Source organism: Enoplosus armatus, chromosome 12 (genome assembly GCF_043641665.1).
Source record: "Enoplosus armatus isolate fEnoArm2 chromosome 12, fEnoArm2.hap1, whole genome shotgun sequence".
NCBI lineage: Eukaryota > Metazoa > Chordata > Actinopteri > Centrarchiformes > Enoplosidae > Enoplosus > Enoplosus armatus.
The window spans coordinates 141,360-164,900 of record NC_092191.1 but is presented as its reverse complement, the minus strand read 5'-3'; the positions used below and the strand labels follow the sequence as shown (position 1 = coordinate 164,900).

The 23,541-nt window shown below is 43.0% G+C and overlaps 2 protein-coding genes across 2 annotated transcripts in view; both read right to left on the bottom strand.

Moving 5' to 3' along the window:
* The window catches only part of ubr2 (ubiquitin protein ligase E3 component n-recognin 2), a 37,820-nt gene extending 33,267 nt beyond the window's left edge, over nucleotides 1-4,553 (bottom strand). The window contains exons 1-2 of the mRNA XM_070916617.1: nucleotides 4,470-4,553; nucleotides 48-331 (exon numbers count right to left, since the gene is read on the bottom strand). Of these exons, the coding sequence (XP_070772718.1) occupies nucleotides 48-331; nucleotides 4,470-4,553 (368 nt within the window). The remainder of the gene's footprint in view (nucleotides 1-47; nucleotides 332-4,469) is intronic.
* A 236-nt stretch (nucleotides 4,554-4,789) lies between these two features.
* Nucleotides 4,790-21,056, bottom strand: LOC139294545 (transient receptor potential channel pyrexia). The gene is given in 17 exon segments (XM_070916460.1): nucleotides 4,790-5,425; nucleotides 12,447-12,505; nucleotides 12,632-12,839; nucleotides 13,297-13,489; nucleotides 14,183-14,307; nucleotides 14,550-14,717; nucleotides 14,923-14,993; nucleotides 16,108-16,278; nucleotides 16,358-16,472; nucleotides 16,582-16,673; nucleotides 16,911-16,939; nucleotides 17,428-17,539; nucleotides 17,738-17,847; nucleotides 18,223-18,352; nucleotides 18,986-19,150; nucleotides 19,786-19,872; nucleotides 21,036-21,056. Coding segments are annotated over 17 exon segments (2,085 nt in total). The 3' UTR covers nucleotides 4,790-5,196.
* Nucleotides 21,057-23,541: the final 2,485 nt, after the last annotated feature.

The following is a 23,541-nucleotide window of genomic DNA, read 5'->3' as shown; positions in this document are numbered from 1 at the left end:
GTGTGTGTGTGTGTGTGTGTGTGTGTGTGTGTGTGCGTGTGTGTTACCTGCAGGAGTAGGTGGGCTCTCCCACCTTGAACACGTGTCCACACAGCGGTGACGGCTGGTTCTTCTCCCGCAGGAGGGCCAGGCCAACGGCTGGCTCCTCCCCCAGCAAGAGCCACTCCAGAGGAGCCAGGAGGAGCAGCTGACAGGCCAGCTCCTCCCTCTGCTCCTCCCTCTGCTCTTCCCTGCTGCTGCCCCCGCTCGGACCCAGGCAAAGGATTCTGGGTACATACACGGCCAGGTGATGGTACACTTCCTGCTGCAGGTCGGTCGCCGCCAGCCACCGCTGATGAGGAGGAAGGAGGAGGAGGAGGGAGGTGAGATTAAATAAAAAGGAAGGAGGAATAAAGAGGAAAAGAATAAAGAGGACATTTTAAACAAATAATAAATTAACAAATAGGAACAAAAACCTAAATGATACCCACATGAAACTTGAAGATATTGAACCATTAATCAAAATCAATTCTGGAATATGTAGAACAACAACAAGCTCTAAGTTACCCATCCAACATGGTGACATGGACAGCACATTTTGAAACAATGTTCAAAGACATACTAATAAATCTAATTAATTCAGATCAATGTATTAGACCACAAGACCCCCTTTGGTTTCTCAGTGACAATGAAGAATTGACCACACAGGGTCGTCTCGAAGTCAATAGGTTTGTTGAATGGGTTTTTGGTTAGATGCCTGAAATAAGGTCTGTGGTTAACACAAGGTTGTTCTACAACATAAAATACGTCAGTAGATAACCCACTCGTGAATTTTTTCCACGTTTTACTTAACTGAACAAGTGGCTAAATGAGACTACAGTGGTTGTCGTGGACATTAACGTCTTCATGTCGAACACAGAAAGTCATCTACTCACTAGTCCGCCTTTACAGCTTTGTTGTGTTAATACTATATCTATCTGTCTATATATCTATATCTATCTATATTCTCTTAAAGTTAAGCTTAGTGGTGGTGACGTTGAAGTAATGCGACCGTAGTGTAGTTCCTTTATAGTCTAACATTAGCTTTTTACTTTCTGAGATTCCATTCCATCAAAAATCATGTTCATGTGTGAAGATTATCTTGCTGAACAAAACGTTTAAGTATCATAAACATTTGTTTGCCACAGAGTTTATTTTCTGCAATAATCCAAAATCCAACGGAAGAATCTCATTGGCTGTTTGCGGAGGGAACCAGGGCGATGCTAACTTCAGGGTTAGCCTGCATGAAGACGTCCTCCCTGCAGGACTCTATTAGTATTTATTTTTTTCGACATTTCAAAAGTTCTCTTAAAATTCACTTGACAAGTCAGCTAATGTTTAAAGTGCACACAGAAACTGTAAAACCCTCTGATCTTGTATAATTTCCCCCCAGGGATCAATAAAGTATTTCTGATTCTGATCTGATCCAGAATCAGAAACTGAATGAATTAAAGCTGCATGTCATCAAATCAGTGTGATCTTTATCTTCAGCTCACCGTTGGTCTGAAGCTCTGTTATTTTCTGTTAGTGAAATGCACCCTGGGAGTCGTAGTCGACTTCTTTAGCTTTTATCAAAGAAGCAAATATTTTCTAACAGTCAGGAATACTGAACTGAGACAACTTTATTCTGTGCTGGAGTATTGTACTACTGAACTGTAGGCAGCACTACTGTACTATATGTGGTTTGTATGTAGTACTCCTGTAATGTATGTAGTATTCCTGAACCGTACGCAGTACTACTGTACTATATGTAATACTCCTGTACTGTAGTATAGTGATCATCAGCAGGTTGATCAGCTGTCACAGTCAGTTAGTGTTACCTGCTGAGGCTCAGTGACACACTGACCTGGATACGACCTGACAACACCGCTAACACTGCTAACACTGCTAACACCGCTGAGTTAACATGGTCACATGACAAGCTGCTGCCCTGGAACACAGCCGAACCGACCATTATAGACAGGACTGGTGAGCAGGACTGGTTTTGGTAATATTGGGTTTTCAGGGTTTGCCATTGATGTACCCTGATTAGTTAAGTATCTAATTCACTGGATTTAAATTCCCCTCTAATTCTTTGATCTAAAAATGGCTTCTCAACTGTGTGTCCAGAAAGTTTCTGCAGCTGCCGGCCAAACAGCCGACTACTCATTTAAAACCAGCCGGCTACTTTCAGCTGCCGATAGGTGACATGACCAGAGCGACAAGTGAGGAAATCAATCGGTTTAGATTAATATATCTTTTTTAAGCGCTTGAAGATCCAATCATCATCATGAAGAGAGCCAATAAAAACAAACGACTGGTCAAAGTTGTCATATTGACATTTAAGGTGTGTTGATTGATTCACAATGTCAACTCATGCATTAAATAACTTGGAAAAAAACATTCTACCTTAAAAGTTGCCGGTTTCTCCAGTCTACAGCTCACTAACGTTAAACTAATTAACTAGTAAAGATGAAAAGCAGCAACACATCTTTCATCCATCATTCTCTCTTCTGATGGTTTCACAGAAACAGCTGTTAAACAGCTTGTGCTGCATCCACAATGCCTGCAGGAAATGAAAGTTAGCTTAGCTTAGCTTTCATAGCCTAGCGTGTTAGATGAGCTTGACCGCTGCATGAACTGCTACTTTGGATGTTTCCAAGTAAGTAAATGAAATCATTCAAAACACAAACTGCTTGTGTTCATTGGCCTATATTGCTTAATGCTACGCTTCATCATTCGTCATGGTGACTGCCACGCAATATTCTCATAATGATGAAACTCTTCATACATTCAGTCTAACATTTGATGGTGTGGTCAGTTACAGTTGACTGATGTATGTAAACTTGTGGACTGTGGGAACAGTCCTAACATAAACTCTGAAACGAGTCACATCATTAAAAAGACAGCGCTACACCTCTGCTGCTGAATAGAGTCGTCTTCAGTGTTTGACAAATATGTCTGGCTACTCCAGACTTTATAGAAAACCCTGAAGTTTTCTATGTCACAGTTTATATAAATATCATGGTGTAGTTATATTTTATATCATCCACCCTCAATAGGTATTCCCCACATGATGGTATGGACACAATAATAATAATAATACTAATAATACTGATAATACTAATAATAATAATAAACAACACCTGACAACACGTATTATAATGTAGAAATGTTTTAATAACCTGACTACTGTGATCATTCCCTGTGAAACGAATACATATTACTCTATAAAGCAGAAAGCTAACAGGAGCTAACAGCTAACAGCAGTTTTACCTACATGCTGTCACTGCAGATGTTATTTTTGGGCTGTAACCAGAAATGGTGCCCAAATAATTATTAGACACAGTCACAAATTCAGATAGCTATGAACAAAAAAGTGTTACTCTTCCATCATCAGGGCCCAGCAGAGGAAGTACTTCAACCTGCCTCAGGAGCTGCTGATCTACCTTTACACCTCCATTATTCAGTCCTTCCTCTGCACATCCATCACTGCCTGGTTTGGATCAACCACCAAACAGGACAACGGACAGTCAGGAAACTTCACTGCAGATCCACCACACAACCTGTTCCAACTGCTCCCCTCTGGGGGCGCTACAGAGCACTGAACGTCAAAACAACCCAACACAAGAACAGCTACTACCCACAAGCCATCACTCTGACGAACACCTGACACCAGTCACACAGTGTCAAGAACAATCCCTGCGACAAACATCCACCTATATTATATATAATCTCATTAATATCACTCAACACAAACCTCTGCACGCTGTGTACACTGTAACTACTGTCAGGTCCACCTGCCTCATGTGTACAAAGAACCTGTTACATTCATCAGATTTATTTCAGCACTATTCTTGTTTTGTATATTTATAGTTTAATGTGTATGTGTGTCTATATCTGTGTGTGTACATTAGAGCAACAAAGAGTCGGAGTCAGATTCCTTGTATGTGTACACAGATCACTGGTTATCACAGTATCAGTATACTGTCAGTATTTCTGAGCTCATTTAAAACGTATTGTTTGGTCAAATATGTCAAAATAAAGAGTCGATCTATCTCTAGGCTCATGACAGCTGGAAAACAAGATGGTTACAGGCGGTTTTAATGTTAAATAAACGTTCAGAAACTGGTTTAACTAGGAAAAACATGCAGATGTAATTTAATAAAACAAAGAGTTTGTGTTTAAGATGTGAGCTCGTTCTGACAGACACACAGCAGCTGGTTCTGACAGCTTTAACCTCACATCCAGATGTTTTACAGATCCCTGCGAGCAGCGCAGCTAACACTAGCACTAGCATTTAGCACTAGGATTAGCATTAGCTCCGTGTAGCCGAGCTGGGCTGAAAAACAAGCCGAGCCGGAGGCAGATTAACCACTAAACACGTCGTTCAGCAGGTGAAAGACGTCAGTGTGACGCAGTGACAGCACAGGTGAGGGTCAGCGGGGCTGACAGCTCGAGGCGCCGCTTACCGACGCGGTGTCTTTGGCGGAGAAATTCAGGAATTCAGAACATAAAGCGGACGGTGGATCTCTGTCGGACTGGGCCGCCGCCATCTTTCCTCCCTCTGTTCTGTGACTGCTGGAAGAAGAAGAACCCGGAACCGGAAATCATGAACAGCTGAGAGTGCGGGGCGGAGGAGCAGAGTGGGCGGGGCCGGAACTTTTTAAATAGCAAGTTTCCAACAGCACATGCATGTGGAAGCCCACTTCCGCCAATTAAAGAAAAATATAGTATATGAAAAGATTTTCACAATAAAGACATCAGTTTGACTTTTTATCTCTCCATTAAAGTCGACTTACTAAGTGCATTTTCTTTTATTGTGACAAACTTTTCATCTGTGTCCTTTCTCTGCTGAAGGAAATGTTCCATACAATGAAGACAGAGAACTGAATCAAATCTTTACACAGAGGAAAACAGTGATTGACGAGGCTTCAAAAATACATCAAAAATCTAATCATAACTACATAAAACATCTCATTTGCATTTTTAAATGCTGCAGTTACATCATGAAAAGCAGCTACCAGTACAGAAAACGTACTTAATCAAATTTATTATCATTTAATTTTATTTTACATTTCTGATGTGCAATCAGAGAGATGAAGAAAGCTGCATGCTGTTGTATTTAAACACATTTAGATCACTGCTCCTCTGCTGATCTGGTCTGGACCTCACAGGTTTTATCTCCTCTAAGATCTGTTAACCTGAGTCAGTCCTGTTCTGAACCAGCTGCTGGACCAGACTCCGGAGCTGCTTCAGCTCTGCTTGGATAGCCTGAAGCTCCTGGTTCTGCAGGCTCTGGTCCCAAAGCTCCTGGTTCTGGCCCTGAAGCTCCTGGCTCTGCAGGCTTTGGTCCTGAAGCTCCTGGTTCTGAATCTCATGGTCCTGAAGCTCCTTCTTCTGCAATTTCTGGTGCTGATTTGGGCCTCTGGTAGAGAGAAGAATAACTATTAGACCACCAGCTCCCTCAGAATCTCCGGTTTGGACTGTAGTGGATGTATTCCGTGTTGGTTTGAGTCTGCAGGTACGTACTAAACACCTGATATTTACTTGACTGCGAAACATCTGGATCTAAATGATGAACTTATTTTAATACAGACCTGAAGCCTGATTCATGTTGGAGCAGAAGTTGAGTGAAATGGTTTATCTATGAAAGATCAAAACCCTCTGCAGTTGTTTAAATAATTATATATATATATATATATATATATATATATACATATTATCTATTATTATGTCTGTCTGATAGACAACAATGGAATAAGTACCCCGATCTTTTACTTCAGTGAAAGTACTAATACCACAGCAAAGAAATACTCTGTTACAAGTAAAAATCCTGCATTCAGAAGTAAAAGTACATCAAAATATACTTAAAATACCAAAATTAAAAGTCCTCATTCTGCAGAATAATAGATTATATTATTGAATTATAATTATTATTATTTTATTTTTTTGTATGATTCACATTTTGAGTTTTCAGAAGATAATTACACAGTAAATGAATAAAGAAAATATATACAGCTGTATAAGAAGAAAAATGAAAATAGAAATGCCTGAACGTAAATACATACAAAATAAAACTAAATAACTCAAAATAGAAACAGTAAATAAAACAAAATACAGAATAATACAATACAAAAATACATACAATGGTGCACATAGGGAAGACACATAGTTAGCAGCATTATATAATAGCTAGTATTCCACAGCGTCAGTTCCATTAAGTTGCACTGGCCTTATGACGATCCAACCCTGTTAACCCCTTTCCATATAAGCATGATATCACTCCCACTTCCGGAGACAGACCTCCACCCTATTGAGTAACCTGAATGATAGATTTTCTAGTGTAGCTAGCTTACCCAGCTGGATGTGCCAGTGAGAAGCTGTAGGTGCAGAGGAGGCTTTCCAATTCATAACAATGAGTTTCCGTCCCAGCATGAGGGCAGTTTGGACCCAATCTGCATCAGAAGGAGTTAGATCGTCTAACACCGTGGGGTCCCCCAAAATGTACAAGCCTGGAGTGAAAGGGACATCCTGGCCAATAATTATTTGAATATAGTCATGGATAGTTAACCAAAACTCTTGTACTTTCGGGCAGCTCCACAGCATGTGAACCAGAGTACCATTGTTTTCATTACACTTCCAACAGCCCGCATCATCCTGCAGCCCCACTCTAGTCTTGTTTTCAATTCCCTTGACATTTTTTTTGAATTTCTAAGAATTAAACTCCAATCCTCCTCTGTGAAATCAACATTGAGGTCAGCTTCCCATGTCAATCTGAGGGACAACGTATTTCCGTCAGAATTAAGAAGCAGCATGGAGTAGTAGGCTACGGCCTCGTGACCCTTTCCAAAAATGTCTAGTATGCGACACCAGATGTTCACACAGGGGGGGCACAGAGGTCGAGCCAAAGGTCTGTATCAGCAGATGCCTCAGCTGAAGGTATCTCTAGAACTGACTCTGAGGAATATCGAATTGCTGTTTTAGATTTTCAAATGATCTCATTGTTCCCTCATCATAAAGGTCACCTAAAACCTTGATCCCTTTTTGATACCACAGCTTCCAAAAAAAGGGTGCTTTGCCTATACAGAGCTTCGGATTTAACCAGATTCCCGCATGCAGATGGAGATAGGGGCTGACTTTGTAACTCAACGCAACTCTCCTCCAAACCCATTGTATATGAGAGACAACTGGATGTGTATTTACCCCTGGGGGCAATTTAGCCGTGATGAAATGTACTGGAGAAAGAGGGCTGCACAGAGCACTTTCCAAAACAAACCAGGGTGGAGCTCTCTCCGGGGGCAAGAACCAGTGTGCCATGTGTCTAAGACTAAATGCACGATGGTAAAGCATAAGGTTTGGAACCCCCAACTCACCACAGTCAATTGGTTTCTGCAGTTTGCGTAGATTGAGTTTGGGTCGTTTGTTGTTCCATAAAAATGTGTTGAATAATCTATCAAATTGTTATATATATATATATATATATATATATATATATATTGTTAAATAAGTTTAATCCAGTCAACGAACTTGCTACTAAAACCAAAGGTTTCTAGGGTGGAGAATAGATAGTGCCACTCCACCTTATCAAATGCCTTCTCAGCATCTATTGAAATGGCTGCAGCGGGTGAATTATCATTCTGTGTTGCCCACATGATGTCAATGAGACGCCTAACATTATCAGCAGAGGAGCAAGAGCGTATGAATCCAACTTGGTCAGGGTGGATCAAAGATGTTATAACCCTGTCCAGCCTGTTTGTAAGGATTTTGGATGAAATTTTACTGTCACATGAGATCAAACTAATGGGCCTATAATTTTTGCATTCGAACGGGTCCTTACCACTTTTCAGGATGAGGGAGATAAGTGCCTCTGAGGTGTAGAGCTTCACATAGAATGTTCTAAAGGCTTTATTCATCTCCTTAGTACTGGAAAGTAAGTTACCCCTCTCTCCTCTGATGGCTGGTATAGTGCTCATTGTTTCTCTCTGTTTGATGTATCTTGCGAGAAGCTTCCCAGCCCTATCGCCCTCTTCAAAATATTTCTGTCTTGCCCTGAAGAGAGAAAATTCCGCCTTACGAGAGAGAATGGCGTTGAGCTCGCACTTCAACCTAGTCAGCTTTGTCAGATTATCAGGAGACATGTTCTGTTTAAAGTTGGTGTCAGCCGCCCTGATCTGCTTTTCTAGATCCAACTGTTTGGCCATGTTTTCCCTCTTCTTGAAGGAGGCGTGTTGGATTATAGGGCCTCTGATAAAAGCTTTGAAAGCTTCCCAAGCTACTTCTAGTGATGGCGAAGAGTGTAGGTTGGTTTCTTTAAAGAGAATAATCTGAGTTCTCAGAGACTCCCTAAAGGTCATATCCATTAAAAGGGTAGAATTGAGCCTCCACCTAGGTGATCTGTCTGACTTGCTAAAGGGAGCCATGTGGAGGAACACTGGTGCATGGTCTGATATAATAATGCTGCCAATGTAACTTGATATGGTGGAGGATATCATAGAATTAGACACCAAAATAAGATCTATTCTGGAGAGATTTATGTGGTGAGGAATAAAATGTATAGTCCCTGCTAGTCGGGTTGTGTAAGCGCCAAATGTCCACCCACCCATAAGTTTTACACATATCTTGCAGAACAACGCAAGTCCTTGTGGGGCGCTGCGCAGGTGTGCTGCGGTCTAATGTCGGGTCTAACACCTCGTTAAAGTCCCCACCCATGATTATTGGGAGGTTCCCCATGTCAATCAGCTTGCTCTCCAGCAGGCCAATAAATGCTGGGTCCACTATGTTTGTGACATACACATTTGCTAATACCACTTTATGGCCCTGGATCTAGGAAAATATTAACACTATCCTCCCAGCCTCATCTGTACTTTCCTTAAGACACTTAAATTGTAAACGTTTGTTGATTAATATAGCGACTCCCCTGCTATTCCTACTCCCACAAAAGGCTGCAACGAAGCCAACCCAGTCACGGCGTAGTTTCTGTGATTCCTGCGCTAATAGGTGGGTCTCTTGCAGAAAAACAATGTCACACTTCTTTGATTTAATGAAACGTAATTCCTTTTTCTTTTTAATGGGATGGTTAAGGCCACTAACATTCCACGTCATAAGGTTTAGGTCACTATTACTGACTGACATAATGTGGATGAGTACTCAATATATTTAAATGCTGCAACTCCATAACTACCGAAAAAAAGCGCACCAATAGCAAAAAAACAAAAACAAAGACAAAGACACAAACACAAACAAAAGCAAAACGAACACTAAACCTCAGATGACCCACAGTCACCAACTGGCATCTCCTGAACAGGATGCCAAAAAATATAAACCATTATTTGGACCGTGACACTATAACTCGACCGCTGCTTTCCAGACAGCCGCCCCGCTCTGATGTCATCACAACCGCCCTCTCAGCACCGCGAACGAGAGGAGCAACCACCGGGACGCGTCCCACTCCACTCCTCAAGCGCAGCGACAACGGGAGCGGCATAGAAAAAAAAAGAAATGCAAAAGCCAGACATACTAGTTATATACAAACTTAAGGACATATTGGATTCGAAAATTCTATGCTTTATAACACCACAAACCCTGAAGCATATTAACGTTACATGTCTTAATATGATGCTCAGACACCCCTGCCGGCTCGAGCCGTTCTCTTATGTGAAGAAATAACTATAAAATAATAATAAATAGGCCTTGCCCTTTTTACCGTGTGTCCATCATGAGCTGGGAAATATAACAAATCCTTCCTGTTCAAACAATCCCGTCCTCTGTAGCAGCGAGTCAAGGCAACAAATGTCAATTCGGTAATAACAAATAAAGTTATTCCAAAAGGGAAGAAAAAAGAGAGAAAAAAACTATTCACTGGAGAAGGCATCAAAAATTATTTTCTCTCTTGTGAGAAAGAATAAAAAGGGCCTTGCCTTTCTTTTTATTTTGCCATATGCCCATCTTGAGCCGGGAGAAGAGAGAGAGGATGAAAAAGAAAAAGAAAATTCAGTTGAAAAAAGATGTAAAGGCCAATAACCCTGCGGAAAATGGACATAGTCCGTCTGGCCATGTGGATGCACGGGAATAGAAAGCGCGACACGCTAACCCAGGGAACGAATGTAGGCGAGTGCCTTCTTTGGATCATCGAATTCGCAGCGACCCTCCGGCGTCCGGATAACAAGCAAAGCGGGGAACACCAAGGAGAACTTCACATGTTGATCATGGAGCAACTTCTTGCATTCGTTGAAGCGCAGGTGTTTGTCAGTGACAGTCTTGGAGTAGTCGGGAAACACCATTAGTTTCAACTGCAGCCGTAGATCTTTTAATATCCTCGAGTTTCTTGTCATGAGCTTCAGATGTTTCTTTGATAAGCTTGGACATCTTGGCTATCTCTCTCGCCACTTCGCTGTCGGTGGCCACAGGTGCTTCGTTACTTGCTAGCGCCTGACGTGTGGACATGTCCGCACTAGCCTTGTTAGCTTGATAAGTAGCCTTTGTGTTGGCCGCGGTGAAACTTGAAAACAATTTTGGATTTCCAACTTTTTTGTAGCCGCCCTGGGGCATCTTGCCTTACCCTGTCAGAATATAGTGTGTAATCCAACAAAAACTAACTTTCGCAAGGTTATTTAAAGTTTAACTGCCGGGCGGACAGAGGAGTCTTTCAAGCAGCCATCTTCTTTCCCGCATCACGTGTCTCTTGAATTATAATTATTGATGCATTCATGTTTCTCATTTAAATACCTTTATATTCTGCTGGATAGTTTAATCTGTATTTATACATCATCATTTATTAGTTGATTATGTTTTGTATTTATAATCAAAGTAAGTTATCAGATAAATGTAGTGGAGTAGAAGTATAAAATAGATTAAAATGGAACTACTCAAGTAAAGTACAAGTACCTCCAAATTGTACTGAAGTGCAGTAGTTGAGTAAATGTACTTATTTACATTCCTGTCTGTATTACATATACATGTACATATATATATACATATATATATACACCGATCAGGCATAACATTATGACCACCTGCCTAATATTGTGTTGGTCCCCCTTTTGCTGCCAAAACAGCCCTGACCGTCGAGGCATGGACTCCACTAGACCCCTGAAGGTGTGCTGTGGTATCTGGCACCAAGATGTTAGCAGCAGATCCTTTAAGTCCTGTAAGTTGCGAGGTGGGGCCTCCATGGAACAGACTTGTCCAGCACTTCCCACAGATGCTCGATTGGATTGAGATCTGGGGAATTTGGAGGCCAAGTCAACACCTCAAACTCGTTGTTGTGCTCTTCAAACCATTCCTGAACCATTTTTGCTTTGTGGCAGGGCGCATTATCCTGCTGAAAGAGGCCACAGCCATCAGGGAATATCGTTTCCATGAAAGGGTGTACATAGTCTGCAACAATGCTTAGGTAGGTGGTACGTGTCAAAGTAACATCCACATGGATAATATCAAACTGCGATGCACTGTGTATTCTGACACCTTTCTATCACAACCAGCATTAACTTCTTTGGCAATTTGAGCTACAGTAGCTCGTCTGTTGGATCGGACCACCCGGGCCAGCCTTCGCTCCCCACGTGCATCATGACCCTGTCGCTGGCTCACCACTGTTCCTTCCTTGGACCACTTTTGATAGATACTGACCACTGCAGACCAGGAACACCCCACAAGAGCTGCAGTTTTGGAGATGCTCTGACCCAGTCGTCTAGCCATCACAATTTGGCCCTTGGCAAACTTGCTCAAATCCTTACGCTTGCCCATTTTTCCTGCTTCTAACACATCAACCTTGAGGACAACATGTTCATTTGTTGCTAATATATCCCAGGTGCCATGATGAAGAGATAATCAGTGTTATTCACTTCACCTGTCAGTGGCCATAATGTTATGCCTGATTGGTGTATTTGCAAATTTATACTCAACCTTTCCTGAAAATGACTTTTCTATGTTTAAAACACAGAAGGGCAAAACTTCAGTGGAAAAAGTGTCTGTTTTGAGCAATGCTCTTAAAAATGCTCTTTCTTTTCAACATTGCATAATAATAATAATAATAATAATAATAATAATTGCAATATTATGTAACAAAGGGGAGTTGTTGTCCCGACTCAGCTCAACCTGTGATAGCAGGTGAGTCTGAATGATTGTGTTTGTGTCAGGAGGTCCAGTCCAGATACGGAATTTTACTGCTACTCACCATCGTATCCCCACGCCGTCTCGTGTGCAGGTGACTTACATTTTCCAAGAATATTAATAGAAGGCATCTTGTTCCAGTTAGTACGTCATCCACTGCGAGCTCTACAGATGAGCCTGCTACTGAAAACTGCGAGGCTTTTAAACCGCCTCACTAGTTTGTTGTTATGTTTTTCTCTGTGTTATTTGTGTGTGTGAAGGGACAACAGATGCACATTTCATGATACAAGCTTGTGTTGTAAAATGACCATTAAATGAACCCTTTCTGTGATTCTCACCCAGAATCTCCGACTGTCTTCATGTCTCTCTGCAGGGCCAGGAACTGATCCAGAGTCTCCTACAGGACACACACACACACACACACACACACACACATACACAACCACACGCACACACACACATACACATACACCTTTACTTCCTAAACTTCACTTTAAATAAAACCTTTTTCTTTTTCACTCACTTTGATCTGTGTGCTGATGTGGCCCATCTCATCGTGGTAACGGGGGTTTGTTGTGATGTCATCATCGTAGGCGTCATTCAGCGGCGCACAGTGGTTGGAGATGTACTGGTTGTCATAGAAACGGCGGAGAAGGGGCATGGACTCCTCCACCTGCAGGATGACGGCAGCCTGCTGCATCACAGCATTAGCCTGCGAATTATCGTGCACCCTATATATATATATATATATATATATATATATATAAACACACACACACACACACACACACACACAGAAACACACACATGAACATCTGGAGCCAACAGTAATTCTGACTGTAAAACACTGATCTGATGTCACACAACGGAATTGAACTGAACTGAATTGAACTGAACTGAATTGAATTGAACTGAACTGAACTGAATTGTTCAGTTACAGTTGGTGTGATTCTCCTCACAGAGACTGTGTCTCTGGGTGTCAACAGTTAAGTGACTCCAGTCTCTTTACTTCCTTCACTGATTGATTATGGCGGTGGTTTCCTTCAGAAGTCAGAGAGGATGAGTTTCTCCTCTTTATTAAAGATATCTTTGTGGTTAATGACATACATCTTCATCTTGTTTTTGCTTTTTGAAAGTTAATAAATGGAGGAGGATAGCCTCAGGTGTGGACAGACTCTGACCTCTGACCTCTGGAAGGTGTCGGTCAGCAGGGCGATCAGCAGGTTGACACACAGGATGGAGGACGCAGCCAGAAATGTCCCACACAGCAGAGGAGCCATGACGCCGTCAACCGTTGCCATGGCAGCGTACTCGTACTCGTCCACCAGAGTGATGCGATATAGACTGTAGAGCAGGCCCGGGACAGACTGCATGCTGGGAACTGAGGACGAGCCTGGGGGGGGGTTAGTTACTAGTTACTTTACAAATTAAGATTTTTACACAAAACATATGAAGAGTTTATAAAATATGAATGTGTAAAACATCTTCTGGTTCCAGTTTCTCAGATGAAGATTTGCTGCTTTTCCTCTGAATGCCGTTAGTAATTGTAATGTACTGTTAATAATGTGGAGCTTTGGACTGTTGCTTGGACACAACAAGCATTGTGAAGGTGTCACTTTGGGCTCTGCTATATAATAGTAGAACAGTCACAGGGGACATTTTACTGCTTTTAATACTTTAAGTAAATTTTCCTGATTATATTTACATACTTTTAGTGAAGGACATTTATTTGTGGACGACACGGTGGTGCAGTGGTTAGCACTGTTGCTGTGCGTAACAGCAAGCTATACGTCTGGTTGTGACTGTGAGCGTCTGTCTCTATGTCAGCCCTGTGATTGGCTGGCTCCAGGGGTCGCCCAATGTCAGCTGGGATTAGTACTTTTACCTCAGTAAAGGATCTGAATACTTCCTTCACCTCTGATTGTATGAAGAGTTTGAAGAACGCAGAACATTTTAACTTTCGCTGTTTTGCAAATGAAAACAGTTTTGACAGTTCATCAAAACAAAGAAGAATAAACTAAGTTGGTGAGATCAACCAATCAAACAAAGACAGAAAACAGGAAGTCATGCACACACTGACCTCCAAATATGATCCAGAAGCTGCAGGCGTAGGGAACAAAGATCTCAGCGTACAAGAAGAGGAAACACATCACGTCCCCAACGATGTTCCCCAACATGACGATGAATGGACCCATCAACCTGCACACACACACACACACACATACACGCAGACACACACACACACACACACACACACAGGCACAACATGTTGCCATGGTAACATTAACGCGTTTCGACAAGACGTTGCCGTGGTAACAGTAACACGTTTAGACAACATGGACTGATGATGGAGGAAATCATGTAAAAATCTGTGTGTGTCAGTGTGTTTGGTGTTGGACACAACAGGTGTGTGATTATTGTTCAGGTGTGTGTGTTTGTACCTGAAGGCTCTGACGTGCTTCATCAATCTCAGCCACAGGAAGATGATGGTGACGGAGAACAGACGCAGGCTGGCGGTGTGAAGACGGGCAGACGGACGAAACACGTCAGCCATGTGGACGCTGAACGACACCGCCAGGAGAGAGTACACTAGCCAATCAAACACGTTCCTGACAACACACATACACACACGCACAGGTTTGTCTTTCTACTTTCTCACATATTCATTCTGGTAAAATTACAGCTTTATTCCTGTATTCTTACTTTATTCTCACCAAAATGTGCTTTATTTACCAATATTGTGTTTATTTTTAAATTCTGACTTTATTCTTGTAATGTTAATACTTTTCGTGTGTGTGCGTGTATGTGTGTTACCACAGGTCTTGGCTGTAGCTTCCTCTCATCCTGTGAATCTGTTTGTTCTGATCCAAAAGGAAAACTTTGTCCTGCACACACACACACACACACATTATATCAGAGGTCTGACACGCTGTGGACCACCCCTCAAACACTTAAACCCCCTCGGCTTTGGACAGAGCCAGGCTAGCTGTTTCCCCCATTTCCAGTGTTTATGCTAAGCAAAGCTAACCAGTAGCTGGCTGTAGCTTCCTATTTCAGTAAACTGTCCCTTTACAGTTTTTTCGATTGCTAACAAATATTGGTCAATACTGGAGCCACTTTTTCAAAACTCTTCATACAGTCTTAATCTCACCTCAGACCACCAGAACACTTCATACATCTCAAAATAAGCTCTTTCAACCAAAACGCTGGCAACAGCTCTCCCTCAGAAAGTATCCACTGTCACTCACACATACCGAACAAACAATAACAACAAGGAGCATTACATCAAAGATGAACTGAATGACTTCACATAAATCAGTACTTCATTATAGAATAACACCTTTTCACTGTATTGACTGTACTAAAGTACATATAACAAGAAATAATCAGAAATACAGCAATTTGCTTCAATATCATTTTCTCTTTGCATATAGTCATTTGAAAAGTGAAAAGTTTGAATAAACAAACAAATTTGTACTATTGATGGAACTGTTGAACGATGCAGATTTGGTTGGATCCTCTCTCACAGAGAGACCATGTTTACAACAGGGTCAATGATTGTGGCCCTTATCTCATCAGAGACCACCTCTTGATCTTCCTCTCCTTTGTCCTCTGCTCATTCTCCCTCTCCCTGCCACTCTTCTTCCCCCACCAACTGGACTTCCTTGATCCAGGTTTCCAAACAAAATAATTCCAAAGCAAATTTCACTGTTTGGTAACGAGACTACAGTAAAAACATAGGTAGGGTTCCACTGCAGAAATGCAAATTTGAGTTTTGAAAACAGTGTGTTAGCATTTGAAAAATGTATTGCAGGTGGTGAAGTATGAATGAGAAAAGACTTCATGGATTTTGGAAAATGTGGGCATTGAATGCATTTTGTGTTAAAGCAATGAAATGTGATTCAGAGTTTGGTCCACACAGACTTCTGTTCCACTGACTGTGTGAAAGGTTTTGACATGTAAGCAATCCAAAAAAACTGTAAACATGTTAATTCCTACCTGAGGCCACATGGGATGTGAGCAGCGCAGGTCATCATGGAGACGACGTTCGGCCCACCGCTGCCAGAGGCGGAGCTTCCCCCTCGAACGCAGGATGTCCTGCACCTCCCTCAGCACCTCCTCCAGAGTCAACAGGAGCGCCAGGATCACAAGGAGGACACGCCACCAGTCCTGAGACAGACAGACAGGTGAAGACACAGACAGACAGGTAGAAAGACACAGGTGACAGACATAAAGACAGGTAGGTCACCTGGGGGAGGACATAGCAATCAGTTGAGTCTCTGTGGAAGGACACAGAGATGGCGACGGTTGTCCAGGAAACGTTGAACAGGAAGTTGAGGATAAGGAGGAGCCACGCCCCTAACCTGGCAGCAGCACAGACAGATAGACAGACAGGTAGAGCAGTGACCTTCCACCTGAGAGTTCACTGAGTGATGATATAAAATAAATCAAACCAATCAGAGTGGAGTTTACCTGCCGTACAGTTTCCATTTGACCTGTATCAGTTTGAGAAAGACTGGATTCATGATGAGGTCCAGTTTCCCCTGCTGCACCACCACCTCCAGCTGACACCACAGGAACAATACAGTTAAACACAGCCCACTGTACACAGTTCACTGTGCACTGCACACTGTTCACTGTACACAGTTCACTACACACAGTTCACTGTTCACTGTACACAGTTCACACTGCACTGCGCACAGTTCACTGCGCACTGTACAATACAACACAGTGTAGTATAACACAGTCCAGTTCAGTTAACTACACACTGAACTGAAATACAGTTAACTTATGGAACTTACTGGAGACATCGGCTCACTGACGACTTCTTCTACAAAACACAACACAACAGAAGGACAGTCAGACAGACAGGTAGAGTCAATGAATGAAACAGCACTGTATCATGAATGGTAGTATTGTCTGTAAAAAAGCAGCAGCAGAATAAGCAGTGATACAAACAGTACTATAGTAGAACTACAGCAGTATTGCAGTATTATCGTTAGGGGGCATTCAGGTTGAAAATTGAATGACCAGTAGGGGACCAGTGAAAGACCAATGGAGGGGGCCAGGTGACCATGGTTATGGTTACAGCAGGTTCAGGTAGTAGTACTGTAATAAACCAGGGTAGTTCTGTAGTAGTACTGCGGTAGCTTGCTCATGGTGGGAACTGTTGGGTCTCAGTAATAATATTATCAAGAGTCGGTCTAGACCTGCTCTGTTTGTAAAGTGTCATGAGATGACTTTTGTTGTGATTTGACACTACATAAATAAAATTTAATTGAAATGAATTGAATTGAATAGCAGTAATAGCAGTGTTACCTTGCAGGTGGGTCTCAGATGAGTGTGGTTCTGGTTCCAGCAGGTTCAGGTAGTAGTACTGCTGCCTGGTCATTCTGTCCGTCACATGGAACTGACTGAGTGCCAGCCGGGCCTGAACACAACATACAACCACATTCATCATCACCAGGATACACCCTGGTCTATTCTTAGCTTCATCTTTCTATATTTTACAATATGATCTGAAATCAAATGTGCATTTCTTGAAGGAAATAGAAAAACAACAATATTAAAAAGTTGGAAGTTTTAATTTGACTTTTTTGGACCAATCACAGCCCTGTCAATAGCTTACCACTGGACTCATCCGACTAATCAGAGCAGTTATACAGAGCTGTCCATCAGAGTCCTTCATCCCTGCCTCCGCCCCAAGCTCCAACAGCACCCGAGCTGCTTCTCTACGCTCTGAAAACACACACCGACAGTGCTGTGTCAGTACTGACCCAGTGGAGTCAGTAGAGCCAGTAGCGATTTGTAGTGTAAGTAGTGTCAGTGGTGATGTCAGTGGTGATGTAAATGGTCTTCACTTACATAGCGCTCTTCAACCTTAACAGTTCCCAAAGCGCTTTACAGATCAGGTATCATTCACCCATTCACTCACTCTACCATACAAGGTGCTGGTCTCCATCGGGAGCAAGTTAGAGTTCAGTGTCTTGCTCAAGGACACCCTACCCGCTCTACCCTGCTCTACCTTCCATGCGACAGTCACCACCATGCTGCCCCGAGTAGTGATGTCAGGGGTAATATTAGTAGTGATGTCACTGATGATGCCAGTGGTACCCATGTTTGCGGCGAGCTGCAGAGGAGTTCTGTGTTTGTAGTCGGTGCAGCTGATGGAGGCTCCGGCCTGCAGCAGCAGTCTGATGGAACCTACAGCTTCGTTCTTTGCAGCGTAATGAAGAGGAGTCTGCTGGTCCAGAAGAGTCCGAGCCTCCGGATCAGCTGAGGACAACACACACACACACACACACACACACACACCCTTATTGATCAGGATCTGTACATCTGATCTGTACATTCAACAACTACAGTTCCCATGAGTCTTTGCTATAGGTGGACTATTAAAGAGGAGGTATTCTGCTCATGTCCAGCTCTCTATCTTTATTCTGGGACTCCACTAGAGCAGCTCTGCATGATTCACAGATCTAATAAGTCCTTCTTCATCTTATTGTGGCCCTTCATGCGGCCCCTCAGTTCACCCTCTGTCTGACACAAGCCGTCTGAGCTCCTGTCTCTTCAAGGCCCGCCTCCCTAAAAGCCCACTTTCTTCTGAGCCCTGAGCACAGCACACTGCTTCATACTGAGCCGCTGTGGTTGACTGCATGGCAGCAACAGTAACTTAGCTTGTAAAATAGAGACATGAGGACTGAATGTGATGAACTTCCTGTTTATCAGACCACAAATGAGATAAGAAGTAGGTTGGAAAAATGATAGATGCTGCTGGAGTGTTTCTGGGGACTGGGCCTCACTGATTACTGTAGCTATGGACTGACTCTGGGTTAGAAAGATAACAAAAAAGTGTTCCTTTAACTCTCTCCTGGACTCTTCCTCATAGACCTTTTTGGTCCAGCAGGAACTGAACCATGTCCAGGTAATTCAGTGCAGAGGCCACGTGAAGCGCTGTGACTCCAAACTGATCTGGCCGGAGGAGGTCTGATCCCCGGTCCAAGAAGAACCGCATCACATCCACACTCCACGCCCTGGAGATCTGAACACACACACCAGATTTTGGCAACAAACTTTATCGTACAAGAACTGCAAATAAAACTCTTCGCTATGTTTTTATCAAGTTTGTCTCTAAATAATAATAAAGGAAGATAAACCACCAGTAGCTGTATTCAGGAAACATCTTAAAGGCTTAGTTCACTCAAATCACTAACACTGTGGGCCAGAATCATTGAAAGGCTTTTGTGCCTTTTTTTCAGGTTCAGATGTGACACATTATACTGCAGACTAAGGCTTGAGTCACAGTTTGATTCATTTACTGAGTGTTTGCAAGGTGGGTCTCTCTCCTTATTGCATATGCATTTAACAGAGGGTCACATGCAAATAACCGTCATCAAATAATGACTTGAAGTTGTGATGGTCACTTTTGCTGGTAAACTCTTCACCTCTGAAATGCAGCATAAACACAGTGCAGATTGGGTTAAGGTTGGATTGGAGTCACAAGAAAAGTTGTGAAGTGTTTTGTAGTTCCGCGTCTTTTTGTGGTCGTTTTGTGTCTCGTAGTTTTGTGTCTCTTTGTGGTTGCTTTGTGTAATGATATTGACAACCGCTGTATTATTTATTATTATTAACATAAACAAAGTGTAGAATAAATAAAAATTAAAGTCACGTGTTGACCTCGTGCAGGATGGTCTGTCCGTATCTGTCTGAGCTGTTAGGATCGGCTCCATCTGAGATAACTTCATCCAGAAACTGAAGGTCCACCTGCACAAACACACGAATATGTTCAGGAGGATTTTAAACTGACATTTCTTCACCAACTGTGAAGCTGCTGGTACATTAATAAGACACCTATCTGATCATCAGATATTAATATTTGCATGTTACCTAGTTTGTGTTACCTGGTTGGTGTCACCTGAGGCCTGTACTACAAAGCAAGTTCAATGTACCCAGGATATCTTTCTGTTATCTGGCGTCACTGAGCCTAACACCCGCGATCCTGCTAAGCGATCACACAATAGTGGTTATCAACTCTGTAAATCAACCCAGGGTTTCACAATCTAGCCATGAGTGCGCTTACGTAAGAGGGGCAGGGTTTGCAGCATCTGACCAATCACAAACATGGACAAGTCTACTGGCAGCACAGTGGCATATTTTACAACCGAACAGGAAACTACAATATTAGACAAATATGAAGAAGTTAAACACATCATCCAGGCTGAAAGCAGCACAGCTGCAGATGCCAGATGCAGGAAGGACAGCTGGCAAATGATCGACTGAACGACTGAAGGCTTCTAATATCACTGCCCCATCATTAGGGCACAAGGAGATCTTACTGTCATTACATTTGTGTATTCTATTAAATTCATGTGTTGCTGAGATTTTTTTAATTCTTATGGCGTGTTGATTACAGTCTTGTGACAGTTTTAGTCTTATTCTGTCAGCTGCAGCCCAGGAGTTTAAGACAGAGCAAATAAAACATACATATAAAAACATGGTTCAAAGCGGTGAGTAGGCTTACTTTCATATCTTCTAAGAACAACAAGTACAAGGCTTCAGTGCTTCAGTCAGTCTCTGCTGGAGGATGATATCAGTAAACAGGAGTCATTCGCTCCGACCAGAATCTATATCTCTCATATTAAACACCGTCAGGGAAAGACAAAGGGCTGCCACTCTCTGAACACTCTGCCCCCCTAAGAGAGGGTGAGGTCGTTTTCCAAGAGAGTTGATTGGTCAGTAGGCGGTGCTTTTATACTAGTTGATCTCTGGAGCAGGTTAGGTGTACAGCATAAGTTACCATGGTGATATATCCCGGCAAGAAGTGAACCACTGTTGTGACCCTGAAAACACAGGGTTAACCCTGAAGGTACCTCGCTAACCTCTAATCCTGCTTCATAGTACAGTAGTACGTACCTGGATGGCGTTACCTGGTCTGTGTTCTGGTTCATATTAATGTTTATATGTTACCTGGTCGGTATCCTGGTTTGTAGCAGCCAGCTGCCTGAAGTGATTCAGCAGTTTTTTATTCAGCTGTTGGTTTTTATTTGTTGTGTCAGTTTCGTCTCTCTGCTCTTCATCACCTTCATCATCCTCAGCCAGACCTCTGTACTTCTTTTCCAGCTGAACACCTGAATGTTAATCATCAATATTAACATTAATAAATCCTGATCTGCTGATCTGACTGAAAAACCACCTGGTGTCTCTGTGTGTCACCTGTCAATTTTCTCCCCAGCTTCCTGCGGCCGCAGGAGTACGACGCCCACTGAGCTGCAGCCTTCACTGCTGCTGACAGTGAGGACCTGGACCCCTGAGGACACCCTGAGACCTGAGGATACCCCGAGACTTGACGACACCCAGAGACCTGAGGACAAACAGAGGCCTGAGGAGAAATAGAGACCTGAGGACAGTGGTGCAATATACATGTACAAGCACATTTACTCAAGTACTGTATTTAAGTACATATTTGGGGTACTTCTTCTACATCACTACATCTCAGAGGGAAATATTCTACTTTTTACTGCACCACATCTGTCTGACAGCTTTAGTTACTAGTTACTTCCTGTCCAGAGAAAACCATGTATCTCCAGATGTTTGTAATGAACCGTGTATCTCCAGATGTTTGTGATGAACTGAAGGATGAAGTGTCCCTTCATGTGTTGAGAACATTCTCCTCCTTCTTGAGCTAAATAAACTACACTGCTCAAAAATTAAAGGAACACTTTTTAATCAGAGTATAGCATCAAGTTAATTAAACTTCTGGGATATTGATCTGATCAGTTAAGTAGCAGAGGGGTTTGTTAATCAGTTTCAGCTGCTTTGGTGTTAATGAAATTAACAACAGGTGCACTAGAGGGGCAACAATGAGACGACCCCCAAAACAGGAATGGTTTTCCAGGTGGAGGCCACTGACATTTTTTCCCTCCTCATCTTTTCTGACCGTTTTTCACTAGTTTTGCATTTGGCTCGGGTCAGTGTCACTACTGGTAGCATGAGGCGATACCTGGACCCTACAGAGGTTGCACAGGCAGTCCAACTGCTCCAGGACGGCACATCAATACGTGCCATTGCCAGAAGGTTTGCTGTGTCTCCCAGCACAGTCTCAAGAGCATGGAGGAGATTCCAGGAGACAGGCAGTTACTCTAGGAGAGCTGGACAGGGCCGTAGAAGGTCCTTAACCCATGAGCAGGACCGGTATCTGCTGATGGGTTAACTGCCAGAGCCCTACAAAATGGCCTCCAGCAGGCCACTGGTGTGAATGTCTCTGACCAAACAATCAGAAACGGACTTCATGAGGGTGGCCTGAGGGCCCAACGTCCTCTAGTGGGCCCTGTGCTCACTGCCCGGCACCGTGGAGCTCGATTGGCATTTGCCATAGAACACCAGAATTGGCAGGTCCGCCACTGGCGCCCTGTGCTTTTCACAGATGAGAGCAGGTTCACCCTGAGCACATGTGACAGACGTGAAAGGGTCTGGAGAAGCCGTGGAGAACGTTATGCTGCCTGTAACATCTTTCAGCATGACCAGTTTGGTGGTGGCTCAGTGATGGTCTGGGGAGGCATATCCATGGAGGCACGCACAGACCTCTACAGGCTAGACAACGGCACCTTGACTGCCATTAGGTATCGGGATGAAATCCTTGGACCCATTGTCAGACTCTACGCTGGTGCAGTGGGTCCTGGGTTCCTCCTGGTGCACGACAATGCCTGGCCTCATGTGGCGAGAGTACGCAGGCAGTTCCTGGAGGATGAAGGAATTGATACCATTGACTGGCCCCCACGCTCGCCTGACCTGAATCCAATAGAACACCTCTGGGACATTATGTTTCGGTCCATCCGACGCCGCCAGGTTGCACCTCAGACTGTCCAGGAGCTCAGTGATGCCCTGGTCCAGATCTGGGAGGAGATACCCCAGGACACCATCCGTCGTCTCATTAGGAGCATGCCCCGACGTTGTCAGGCATGCTTACAAGCACGTGGGGGCAATACACAGTACTGAGTACCATTTTGAGTTGCTACAATGGAATTTCAGCAAAATTGACTAGCCTGCTGCATCATTTTTTCACTTGGATTTTCAGGGTGTCTTTGAATTCAGTCCTCTGTAGGTTGATAATTTTCATTTCCATCAAACGATGTGGCATCCTTTAGTTTCTAACACATTACACAGTCCATATCTGTATAGATATCCAGCATGACTTTTTTCCCATTGAGATCTGATGTGTTTTCAAAGTGTTCCTTTAATTTTTTGAGCAGTGTATTTAAACCCTCCTCTGATCAGCTGGAAAATGAATATGTGGTTCTCACAGGACCTGCTGATACTGAGAATACTTAGACTTTTACTTCAGGAAGGTTTGCAGGACTTTGACTTTATGTTTTTATTAGCTCTCACAAGTGAAAGTGGACTGTTAGGGTTGTTTTATTCTGCTGGGCGAGCTGG